General features: G+C 41.3%; 1 protein-coding gene across 1 annotated transcript; it reads left to right on the top strand.

Annotated features, from left to right (window-relative positions):
* The first annotated feature begins 3,805 nt into the window (after positions 1–3,805).
* pls1 (plastin 1 (I isoform)) lies at positions 3,806–12,827 on the top strand. Its single transcript, XM_071525043.1, has 16 exons — positions 3,806–3,835; positions 4,359–4,449; positions 5,123–5,283; positions 5,367–5,496; positions 5,740–5,875; positions 5,998–6,079; positions 6,790–6,955; positions 8,052–8,194; positions 8,286–8,381; positions 8,855–9,062; positions 10,271–10,361; positions 11,016–11,130; positions 11,252–11,385; positions 11,521–11,644; positions 11,871–12,004; positions 12,614–12,827. The coding sequence occupies exons 2-16, from the start codon at positions 4,380–4,382 to the stop codon at positions 12,750–12,752; spliced, it is 1,929 nt and encodes a 642-aa protein (XP_071381144.1). The 5' UTR covers positions 3,806–3,835; positions 4,359–4,379; the 3' UTR covers positions 12,753–12,827.
* Positions 12,828–13,202: the final 375 nt, after the last annotated feature.

Below are 13,202 nucleotides of genomic sequence, written 5' to 3'. Positions count from 1 at the left end.
TCTCTCTCTCTCTCTGTTGCACAATTCCTACTTTCTTTAATTAAATTGGCATGCCATGTACTAGTAATAAGAGATAAATAAAGATAGACATCTAAAGATAGACATCTGGTAATAACAGCACAACAAATTTTATTTGTATAGCACATTTCAAAATTACACAGCATGAGGAAAGTGAATAAATAAAATCAAGGTAGATATAAGTTTAAATGATAAAAATCGACAGTTATAAAAGTCTTTTTTTATAGAAGTGCTTTTAAAGAAGAGATGTGTAATATAAAAATTAATGTAAATGATCATGTAATTGTAAGACAAAGTTCTGGGGAAAAAACATGTAAGCAGAGAGAGGTAGATGGGATTTTTCTTTTTTTACTACAAGATAAGAGCACATTAGAGCAAGTCAGATATGAGAGAGGGGGTACGATTATAGACGGAGAAGGAGACTTGAGGGGTTTTTGGGGGTTTTTTTTTTAAAGATAAGGTTCCAGTCCTTGACTTTGCAGTACAAGTCTTCTCTTCCCCCTCTCTCACCCTGCAGAATACATCTTCTGTAGACTCTTTATGCTCCTTGGACACTTGTCAAATATTCTGGGGAGGCAATGTTCACACTGGAGTTATACAGGGTCACAGGACTGAATGTTCTGTACATAACCTATATATGAAGACTCTCTTACATCTCCATTCATGACAAAAAAAAAAAAACACGAAGTTCAGTATTCAGTATCTCTAAAAAATAGAGAATCCAGTCTGGAACAGGGTTTTCAATTTCTCAATCGAGGCTGTAGGTTCACCACTGTTGTTTAAAAAGTAGACCTACGATAATTACTTTTAATTTTGTGGTATTAATCATTTATGTAGCCTAAGTACAAGTTTCTTTATCCCTCAGCCTCATGACAGTGAGGATTGGACTGGCTAGTAGTTTTAAATGTTTGAGAGGAATAGAAAATGAACAGGGCATAAGATAATGATGGGATAAAGATACAGCTGGAGAGAAATGTTTCTATTCATGTGATTTATTCAGTACATTTCCTATGCAAAGGACATAGCAAGCCTTCATATAGATGAGGATTAATCACATCCCTCCTCTCCCATGCTTCATTTCATTCATTCATTCAATTGTCACAATCAGTACCAGAGAAAGCTGGATATACTTAATTTGACATCAACATAATTTGACAACACTCTAAAATAGGATGTGTCAGTTTCAACACATTTGTGTGACTAGTTTGGGATGACATATTTGTGTTTTCAGGGACATTAACAGCACACATCATGTCAGTATGTGTTGTTATTAACACGTGTTTAACAGAAAAAGTGGATGTATTGAAATACAGGTATACATCAGCCTTGTCAGTCAGTATATTTCTAAACAAAGTTACAAACTGCTTTAAATTGATGCCAATAGTGCTGCACCGACATCAGGTACAATAAAACCATTCTGATTGATCTTCATCTTGAGGCAGTTTCACACAGCTCATAAACACTTTGATAATGTCAGTGTTGCAAAGACGTTTTTTACTGCATCACCCTCAATGTGTTTCTTCAGGACTGGAATGAAGTTTAGCAGGATGAAAGTCGTGAAACTTTGACAGGACATCCTCGTTCCTTGTGTACAGTCAGCTGTACAGTGGATTCCTATTTCCCAATGGGGGCCGACACACCTGTGCAGCACTGTGGAGGAAAGCATCCACTATCTGGCATGTGCTGTTTTATATGGTATGATTCAAGTTACAGTAGGCAATATAACTATACTCTACCAGTCAGAAGTTTGGACACACCTGATTGAATGTACTATGTTTTTCATTATCTTAAAGCCATTTTGATCTAAAGGCTTATGCTTAAATACTGGAAATTTGTTTCTTAGACAAATATAAATAGTGAAGTTGATGCCTATATGAATTTCTTTCCAAAGCCTTTGCCTTTCCATCAAGGCAAAGGTCGGCTGCTTTAAAGAATCTAAAATATAAGATAGTTTTGATTTAACACTTTTTTGGTCACTGCATAATTTGTGTTATTTCATAGTTTTGATGTCTTTACTATTATTCTAAAATGTGAAAAATAGTAAAAATAAAGAATAATGTGGTGTGTCCAAACTTTTGCCTGGTAGTGTATACAAAATATTTTAGTCAACAATATGCAGTTTACTCTTTCTTTCTCTCTTTCTTTTATTCTTACTCTCTCACTCTTTCTCTCCCCCGCCGTATTTATTGTTGAGTCTAATCTATTTTAGCATAAATGTTTGGATTAGAGTTATAATACCTGCACCATGAAAGCTTTGATTTTGTGTGAACTCCATTTTAACTCTTTAATGGATTGATGTTTGTATGTACAGTACATGTGCTTATGTGTGTGTGTGTGTGTGTGTGTGTGTGTGTGTGTGTGTGTGTGTGTGTGTGTGTGTGCGTGTTTATGTGTGTTTGTGTGCTCTGTGCGCTCTCTATTCACCTTCCTGCGCATGTGCTCTTAGGCGTGAGTGAATAATGTAGGAGGCTTATGAGAAAGTCTTTGGCCGGCTTTTACACTGTGACCCCGGCAGCTGATCCCGGCTCAGGGTCCAAACCCAAACTCCGGCTGATGTAGCGAGGGCTGGAGGCGGAGCGCTGGCCTCAGACCAGCGATTAGGAGAGAGAGAGAGTAACCGGAGAGCCCCTTAGGGCCACGGAGTGAAACTGGGCTGATCGGGTGTCAGAGGAAGAACAGATCTGACGGGAAGATGACGAGATGGAGTCTTTGGTTCTGGTTCAGGTGTGAAAGCATCTGATAGAAGCACGTACGTCTGAGCCAAGAGGCAAAAGTCTTCTGCGGTCTTGTGTCTTGGTTTAGGGAGATTATGGGACTGCGTGTGCGTTTCTGAGGGGTGTCAGAGGGGGACAGGAGAAAGGAAAGAGGAGGGGAGGCGAGCAAAGAGAAAGGGGTGAGTAGAGAAGGAAAAGGGGTTGATAAGAAAAGGAGAGAAGCGAAGGGGTGGGATGGGGGTGTGAAGAGGAGGATAAGGAAGAAAGGGGCCCCAAAACCGGTTCTCAGCAAGCTGCTTTTCTGCGCTGGACCGGCCCTCCTGACGCCCTCGGCTCTGCTCCGGACTCTAAACCCTTCAGCCTGCCTGGGACTGGATGTAAGCTCCTTACTTTTCTACTTTCCTCACATTACAGTTTGACAATTCTCACACACGACTGAACGCCACTGCATAATATATAGTTGGTGATCTCTAATATGGCTGTGAAGCAATGCTGTCAGAGTAAAGAGTGTGTTGCAGTAAAGCGGTGCAGTTGTTGTGAAGTGGGGCAATTTAATTTAAGTGATGCAGTTGGCTCCGTGCCTCAGGTTACAGGGCATTGTGTGCTAGTGAGGCAAACACAGGCCTCATGTTTTAAACATGCTTGATAAAAATGTGAAATGCGGCCATAGACCATAAAAGGACACACATGACGTCGCACAAATGTGTGTGTCTGCTCATGTGTGTGCAAGAGAGAGAGAGAGAGAGCTCATCATACTTGGAGACGATAACAGATGACACAGCTGAGGTGTTAAATGTTAACTCTCAGCCTACGCTTGTCCCAGGGTCCAGGGTCCAGGCAAAGGTCCGCGCTCTGCCTCTCCCTCTGCTCCTGAGTGACTCCTCCTCAGAGAGATAACCGGCTCTCCAGACCTGCGGGATCCAGCCTCTCCCTCGCCCCTCCCAGCTCTTCCCACTCTGGACTCCTCCACCCAGCCCGGCCCGGCAGAAGGAGCCCCAGACCCAGAGAGGGACCGAGCGCCAAGAAGCTTCGCCCCGGACAGGACAGGACGGGACGGGACGGGACTGACTGGACTGACTGGCAACACACAGACTCTTATGAAGGTACTGAGAAGTCTGTCACTCTCTCACTTTCTTTCTTCTTTGTCTATTGAGTTTCTGCCTCAACCGCACAAGTATGAGCCAAAGTATCAAAGGGATACTTTACTGGAAAACGCTAAGAGTGGTTTTGTATGTAACCTCCAGTGTGAGTGATCTGGTGTTAGTTTGTGTTTGTTAGTCAGTGTGGAGCTGAACTAAGTCATTGCTCTCCTGTGGGAACAAAGTCACAAGGCCACTCTGAAAAGACTCCAGTGTATAACCTGACACTTCCTTATTGTCTCTGTGCCTTTATCCCACCTTTCATGTTAATCCATGCCAGCTGTTGTCATTAAGTTTGTGAAGTTGAATGGTTTTTCTGCTCTATATGAATAGTAAAGATTTATTTGCTGCATTAAATTGAAGTCAAACTCCTGTTCTTGGTGTTCTTATTGCTTGCCGTAGCAAATATGTGTCCTGACATGATCCTGAGCTGTGTGTGTGTCTGTGTGTGTGTGTGTGTGTGTGTGTGTGTGTCTGTGTGTTCCAGGTACACTAAGCAAAAGCTACTATGGAGAATCACATCACACAGATTTCCCGAGAGGACCTGGACGATCTCAGAGAGGCATTTAATAAAATTGGTCAGTATCATACACACACACACACACACACACACACACACACACATAGATGCATACACTATCTTACTATTTTATTTGCAGGGACCACACTGTAACCATAATGATTGAGTTTGAGCCAACCATAAAGTGTGACTCCTATATTAGGGATTTTTATTGTTCAGGTTGTTGAGTGCAAGTGTGTGTGTGTGTGTGTGTGTGTGTGTGTGAGAGAGAGAGAGAGAGTCATCATAGTTAGTCATCATAATTGCATGATTAAATTGAGACACAGATAACAGCAAGCATTGTAAATGTGTCAACCACCCATTACTGTATTATATACAAACACACAGTATATGAAAGGGGGGAGGGGGGGATTGCCAGATTTTATCAGTTAGTCATCATAATTGCATAATTAAATGGAGACACAGATAACAGCAAGCATTGTAAATGTGTCAACCACCCATTACTGTATTATATACAAACACACAGTATATGAAAGACAAGCATTGTAAAATGACTTGGTAATTGTTACTTACTTTAAAAGAACACCACTTTTTAAATATTAACATGCAGCTCATCATTTCAAAAGATTCCTAGATTGATATCTGTGGAGGGAATAAACGTATCATTGTGTGTGTGTGTGTGTGTGTGTGTGTGTGTGTGTGTGTGTGTGTGTGTGTGTGTGTGTCCTCAGACATTGATAACAGTGGCTATGTGAGTGACTTTGAGCTGCAGGAGCTGTTCAGAGAGGCCAGCTTCTCCTTGCCGGGGTACAGAGTGCGAGAAATCATCGAGACCTTCATCGCTGGAGATACCAACAAGGACGAGAAGATCAGCTTCGAGGAGTTTGTGTCTGTAAGTTCTCATACAAGCAGACACACACACACATGCACATACACATCCACACACACAGACTAACAGAACCATCCCATGTCCAGATCTACCAAGAGCTGAAGAGTAAGGAGTTCAGTGAGACGTTTAGGAAAACCATCGCCAGGAGAGATGGGATCCGCTCCTTCGGAGGAACGTCAGGAATCTCCAGTGAGGGAACGCAGCACTCCTACTCCGGTGAGAGGGAGGTCTGGGTGTGTGTGTGTGTGTGAGTGTGTGTGTGTATGTACAGTAAGTGCGTGCATGTGTGCACATGCATTTGTTAGTCACGGTCCCATAATTTCTGCACTGTTTTCTACACTACTCCAAATTTGCATATTTCTGTGTGTAGGACCTGGCATAGTTGCCCTAGTTTTCAACCCCATTGTCTAATGTTTGTGTGCGTGTGTGTGTGTGTGTGTGTGTGTGTGTGTGTTCTAGATGAGGAGAAGGTGGCATTTGTCAACTGGATCAACAAAGCCTTGGCTAAAGACCCGGACTGCCAACATCTGCTGCCCATGGACCCTGACAACCCAGACAACCTCTTCACTTCTGTCCGCGATGGCATCCTGCTATGGTACCACACACACACACACACACACACATTTGCTCACTGACTCACTCACTCACTCACTGACTCACTTCCTGACTTGTTCACTCACTCACTCACTCACTCACTCATGCACTTTATGTTTCCAGTAAACTGATCAACCTGTCTCAGCCTGACACTATTGATGAAAGAGTCATCAACACCAAGAAACGCACCACCTTCACTATGACCGTGAGTAGGATTTGCATTTTGCTTTTCATAAGGTTAGTTTACTAAGAATTTAAGTTTCTATATCATCAACATTGCAAACATGCACATAATAAGGTGTGCAATGGGCAGCAATGCTATGAAAGTAGAATAAGTGAAAAACTGTCTTGTCAATAAAGCAGGTAGCAAAAAAAAAAAGAAGAATAGAGAATAGAAAAGAAAAAGAATAGTCTTTTTTTTCACCTACCTGCTCAGGAAAGAGGGCTATCTATATTCTAAATCAGGTTTTCCCAACCTTTATTGGTTAACAGAGGACAAAGACAGTTATAAATACTGCATCCCTAAAAGACTGGTTATCCAGTAATGTTCTGTGCAAAAAGAGCCTGTGATCTATTAACTTTTTACTGCATGCTTCTCCTTCTGTATCAGTTTTATACCTCCTGTGTTTCTATTGCTTCCTAGTTGTAGTCCTCCAATTTGACTTTTTATTTCTTCATGGATGTTTGGTGCCATTCCTCTAAGAGAGTGCTATACATCATTTCTAATTATTTAGTTATTATTTATAGGATTCAGACCCCAATCTTTGTCATATTATAGTGTATGTATCACTGAGCTACTGTAGCCAAGAAAAAATCCAACAATTGTACCGTTTGGTAATAAAAGCGCTTTGAGTTTGATCTGAAATTTTAAAACAGAAGGACAAATGTTGATTCACAGTTTATTTGTGTTTGTAGGAGAATCTGGTCCTGGCCCTGAACTCGGCCTCAGCCATCGGCTGTACGGTGGTGAACATCGACGCCCATGATCTGATGGCTGGGAAACCCCATCTGGTCCTGGGGTTACTGTGGCAGATTATCAAGATTGGCCTCTTTGCTGATATAGAAATCAGCAGGAACGAAGGTCAGCACACACACACACACACACACACACGCAAAAGCACACACTCTGACACACACCAACATACATGAACAGTCCACACACGCGCACCATATTATTGCATGCACACATACACACACACACACACACCAACAAGTTACAATATTAATCTCAGTATGCTTTAACTAAATTAAATATTTTAAATAAAAGGAGAGGTTTAAGTGCTCAGACTGCTAAAAAGAAGCTGAAACAAAAGTCACTTTACACAACTAAAGTATTGAATGACAGTTTTCCAGTTTGAACTTGTGATACAATGGTCATGTGATGAGGCATCATCACAGCATCTTTTATTTTCACTTTCGCCTTTTGTTTTGCTTTGTTGCATTATCAAGACATTAATGACAGTTACACATTTTTATTGCTTCTTGGCTTGATCGTTACTTTCCTTTCCCCACTTGCATAACTTTGCATTTTTTTCACTCTTAGCACTGTTTAGCATTCACCTACACAGTGGCTTCACTTGCTCCATCTGCATAATTTCAGCTCGCTATTTCTGTCTGATAACTGATAACTAAAAAAAATCTATTATATTCTTGTATATTGAATATATGAATTTGTATATTAATAGGCAAATTTAACAAAAGTGATAGTGATTGATTTTCCATACTTATCAAGAGGTATGGATGTCCAGTGATTTTAACTTGTTTCCAGACCTATCAAGCTTTTTTTGTGATATTTTTAGTCAAATTATCTCACTGCACTGGCAGATAATCTTGCAGGTTTCAATAAATTTCAAAACCTGATACATGCCAAAATGACTTCTTTCAAGAAATCCTAATAAAACAATGAAGAAACTCTTGAAATAAGAACTTCCTCCAAGACAATTTCACGTCCTGAAACAAATTACATTATCCTGAAAAAGTCACATTTATTGAAACAAAAATTATCTGCCAGTGCAGTAGGATGATTTCACATCTTTGCAGTGCATTCAGCATCTGTTTCATTAGTTTTAATGGCGAGTTTTACTGTTACATTAAATGCTGTGTCAGAGGCGTTTCCACCCCACCAATAAGTCTATTCATCTAATATGTAAGCTGATGGTCTCTCTGTGTGTGTGTAGCTCTGCTCAGCCTCCTGGCAGAGGGAGAAGAGCTGGACCACCTCCTGTCTGTTTCCCCTGAGGAGCTGCTGCTCCGCTGGGTCAACAGCCACCTCCGCAACGCAGGAACCAACACCATCAGCAACTTCAGTGAAGACATCAAGGTGCCCTGCAGAACACACACACACACATACACACATACACACACACAGAAACAAACAGAGTGTAACCTTTCCCTGTACTGTACCACTGCAGGACTCGCGGGCCTATTTCTACCTGCTGGACGAGATCTCTCCCAAAGGAGACGGAGACGACAAAATGAGCATCAGCATTGACATGAGCGGCCTCAGCGTGAGTCTGTTTACCTCTGTGAACTTATTGAATCACAATGAGAAATTTGTAACTGAAAAATGATAAATGAGAATGAGGAAAAGAAAATGAGAATTTGATAAATGAGAAGGTGAAAATCATGACTGAGATGATAAATGAGGATGTGAATGGATGAATGTTTGTTTTGAGGGGATATGTTGTTTATTTTAAGGTGAGGTGTTTTTATAAGCCCCCTCTGTGTTTCTTATTTCACCTGAGTTTGCATATTTATCTCTTTTTTCTTTGTTTTTTATCACTTTTTTCTATATCTTATCACTTGTTTTATCACTTTGATCCTTTGTTTTTTTCACCATGCAGATACATAAACTATCAAAAACAATCACAGCTGAACTGATGAATGAAAAACGAATTGATGAATTCTAGCATGGTTATGTGTATGTAGTGTATGTACTGTACTGTATATGTATGTGTGTGTGTTCACTGTGTGTGTGAAGGAGCCAGATTTGGACAGAAGGGCCGAGCTGATGCTGCGGCAGGCGGCCAGGCTGGACTGCAGACAGTTTGTTTCTCCTCACGACGTCACGTCTGGAAACAGCAAGCTCAACCTGGCCTTCGTTGCCAATCTGTTCAACATGCACCCCGCTCTGCATCTGCAGGGGGCCCAGAGCAACGGCAACGGCATAGACACCACACTCATAGAGGGTGAGACACACACACACACACACACACACACACACCTATCACTGGATAGCAGAGGTGGGGACTTGAGTCACATGACCGATCTTATGGGCCACTGAGATCGCATACGAGAGAGAGAGAGAGAGAGAGAAGGGTTAGGAGATGAGTCACATGATTTGGACTCGAGTCACACTGGAGTCACATTTTTATTTGCTTGAGACTTGACTTGATGCATAAAGAGAAGACTTGAGACTTGACTTGACTTGGGTTCTGGTGACTTGGGACTTGACTTTGACTTGTACTTTGATGACTTGAAAAGGTTTCTAAAGTCTTGACAAAAGATCTTGTGTTTGTAAATGACTTAGATTGAAAGTGATGAGATTTAATAGAACTACATTTAAATTCTGTTTTCTGAATTTGTATGGAATGATTGAATTTATAGAAGTTCAAAATGATTATAGAAATCAAACTCATGATGCACTTACCAAGTTTTTATCCTATTAAAACCATATTGCATTGAAAAGTCTGTTCTCTTTAAGATATTAAATTGATACTGGACGCTTGATTTGTTCTGACTTGACTTGGTGTTCTACATTTAGACTTGAGACTTGAAATGAATGACATGGGCTTGACTCAGACTTGACTCGGTAATCTACATTTAGACTTCAGACTTTGAGACTTGTGCCTCAAGACCTGAGACTGACCTGGGACTCGAGCAAAGTTGACTTGGTCACACCTCTGCTGAATGGGTAAAGAGGACCTGCTTCAGTTCTGTGGTTTCCGCTGAAGTGTCACATGACCAGAAGCTTCTCCATCACACCAAACACAAAATTCAGGGGTAAAATGTTGAAACGTACAAACACACAGTCCAGAATCTGTGCCATAGTGGACATATAGAGGGAACTGATTTGTAAAGTGGGCAGTAAAAAGTCCAAGAAAATGAGTGTGACTGGGTGTGACAGGTTATGACTGCCATAAATGTATTTACTGTATGTATAGCTGAAAAAAACATTCCCATAGCTATATGGGAACAGCAAGCCGAGATAACATGAGAAAGTGTCAGCTTATACAGTATATTGGTGTTTATCTAGTAGGGACAAGTGTGTGCAAACATGACTCATATATATATATATATATATGTACAGTATATACTGTATATAGACAGGCATTTACTTTTATGACATTCAGTCTCTGATAGTCAAACCATGATGTGCCTGTTTGTGTCTTTCCAGGTGTTTTTCCAAGTGAGTCCAGAGAGGAGAAAACCTTTCGCAACTGGATGAACTCTCTGGGCGTGTCTCCATACGTCAATCACCTGTACTGGTAATGGCATCAGTTATACATCAGTGTGCTGTACCATAGAGATAAAACAGTAAAGTCTAAACTAGATGACGTGATGAGCAAGATAAAAGATCGCTGTACATCATCAGGAGAGGGGAAGGGAGGAGGCCGCCCTGCTTCACATACAGTTAAAAACACTCACACCTGGCAGCCGCCCAGTACATACCGGTGGCTGCTGAGCTGTTGGAGGTTAGGTGCCTTGCTCAAGGGCAGCTTGAGTAGTCGTTGAAGTTGCGGAGACCATTACTCATTCAACTTCTCTACTCAGATTTTCACAGCTTCCAAAATGCCTTTAAAATCTATGCGATATGAAGCTAAATGTGCAGTTTTTTTAAGTTTAGAGGTTTTAATTTGAATAGTGTGGTCATAGTGTGTAAAATTAACTATTATTTCAAGTTGTGTAAATAATGTTTTTTCTCCATAATGCCCTTTTCCCTTCACAATATCACCTACTCCTGAGACTTGAGAATATTAATGTTTTTCCATAATATATTGGCATTGTTGTGGTCCCATTACATGTAATCTCTTTCTGTAGGGCTCCCTCTCTCTGAATGTATTGATATATATACTGTATATATTGTGTGTGTGTGGATTATGTTGATTGATTGTCTGTGTTTTTTTTGTTTTTTTTTACAGTGACCTGTGTGATGCTTTGGTGATTCTGCAGCTTTATGAGAAAGTTAATGTGCCTGTGAACTGGAGGAAGGTCAACAGACCCCCATACCCTGTCCTGGGGGCTAACATGAAGAAGGTACACACACACACACACACACACACACACAAAGGAAACAGGAATATGAGTAGCATAAAAAGAAAGTTTGGGTTTGACAGAAAAAATGAGTGTAACAGGGGTTTTCGTACTTCTATAATAGCTGGAGAACTGTAACTATGCAGTGGAGCTGGGAAGGACTGAGGCTCGGTTCTCTCTGGTCGGCATTGGAGGAGAAAACCTGAACGAGGGGAGTCCCATGCACACTCTGGCACTGGTCTGGCAGCTGATGAGGAGGTACACGCACCGGGACGGGGGGCGGGTCAGTTCAATCCATTCAAATTGTAAACAGAAGCAGCAATTAATGTGCTAAAGATTGAATATGTTCCAGCTGTCGGATCTCTTTGGTCTGTCTCTCCTCCTGTCTGGCAGGTACACAATGCTGGTGCTGTCAGATCTTGGCGATGGAGAGAAGGTTGGAGATCAGATCATCCTCAGCTGGGTCAACTCCACCCTGAGCCAGGGACGCAAGGACACACAGATCAACAGCTTCAAGGTGTGTGTGTGTGTGTGTGTGTGTGTGTGTGTGTGCATGTGTGTGTGTGTGTGTGTATTTTGGGATCTGAAAAGTTTAATCATTTATCTAATGCACAAATATGTGTGCTTGACTACTTAATCGTCTGTGTGTGTGTGTGCATAGAGAAGAAGACGCTTTAATGAGTGTGTGTAACTGTATTTCTGTCCTGCTTGTGTGTGTGACTCCTCCTCTCTGCCCTCTGCAGGACAAGCTGATCAGCACCAGTCTGCCAGTGATCGACGTGATTGACACCATCGCTCCCAATGCCGTCAAGTCAGAGATGGTGAAGAGAGGAGAGAGAGGAGTGCTGAGCAATGAAGACAAACTCAACAACGCCAAGTAAGAGAGGCAGCTGGCTCAGTCGCATTTAAACCCCGACTTACAACATTACAATTATGATGATTTGGTAAAAAAAAAAAAGAAGTCTTGTCCCCCTTCCCACCTTTTTGTCTTTGTCTTTTGATCATCACCATGTCTCAAGTCAAGTCCCAAGTCTAAATGTAGATTACTGAGTCAAGTCCAAGTCATTAATGTCAGGTCTCAAGTCTAAATGTAGATTACTGAGTCAAGTCCAAGTCAAGTCCAAGTCATTAATGTCAAGTCTCAAGTCTAAATGTAGAACACCAAGTCAAGTCCTAACAAAGCAAGAGTCCAGTATCAATTTAATATCTAGGACTTTTTAATGCAATATCGTTTTAATGGTATAAAAACTTGGTAAGAGCATTTTGAGTTTGATTTCTATAATCAGTTTCAACTATAATAAATTCAAACATTCCATACAAATTCAGAAAACAGAATTTAAATTCAGTAGTCTGGTGGAGCAAATCTCATAACTTTCAATCCAAGTCATTTACACAAACACAAAATCCCCACAAAGACCCCACCTCTGTCTAACTCCCCTCTCTCTCTCTCTCTCTCTCTCTCGCTCTCTCTCTCTCTCTCTGTCAGGTATGCGATCTCAGTGGCCCGTAAGATCGGAGCTCGTGTCTATGCACTGCCTGATGACCTGGTGGAGGTGAAGCCCAAGATGGTGCTGACAGTGTTTGCCTGCCTGATGGGCCGCGGCCTGAAGAAGGCCGACCGCTGAGCCAGACACGAACTGACCTATTCCCCATTTTGTTTCTATTATACAGCATTGGTTTCTCTTTATTTATCACTCATACACTGTCTTACATACGCTGTCACACCCTGGTGATTAATTTTTCCTTTGTTGTCATAACCGTTTAAGTTTCTATGAACACCAGATAGAGGTGTTATGGCCAGAAAAGCTCCTCTGTCATTCTCTGTTATTCTTTCCATGAAAACAATAAACTTACCTCATGTTAGAAATCATTCCTCGTCAGCTGAGCCGTTCCTTATGTCTGTTATCTGTGATTTTATAGGGCAAGCTGCTAATTGTTCCTTTACCATATCATATTTAATAGGAAGTCATTATATCTTTTTACTCCTGCCATGTGAGCAGAAAAGGAGATGAAGCAAAAACAGAATTATACGCACACCTCTTCTTTTAGTACAACTTCATGTCTGTAAATGTTGT

The sequence above is a fragment of the Centroberyx affinis genome, unplaced genomic scaffold, assembly GCF_046629955.1.
Source record: "Centroberyx affinis isolate AG114_WGS23_722 - 3 ecotype Tasmania unplaced genomic scaffold, CSIRO-AGI_Caff_v1 ptg001259l_1, whole genome shotgun sequence".
Classification (NCBI taxonomy): Eukaryota; Metazoa; Chordata; class Actinopteri; order Beryciformes; family Berycidae; genus Centroberyx; species Centroberyx affinis.
This window is presented reverse-complemented; position numbering and strand designations above follow the sequence as displayed.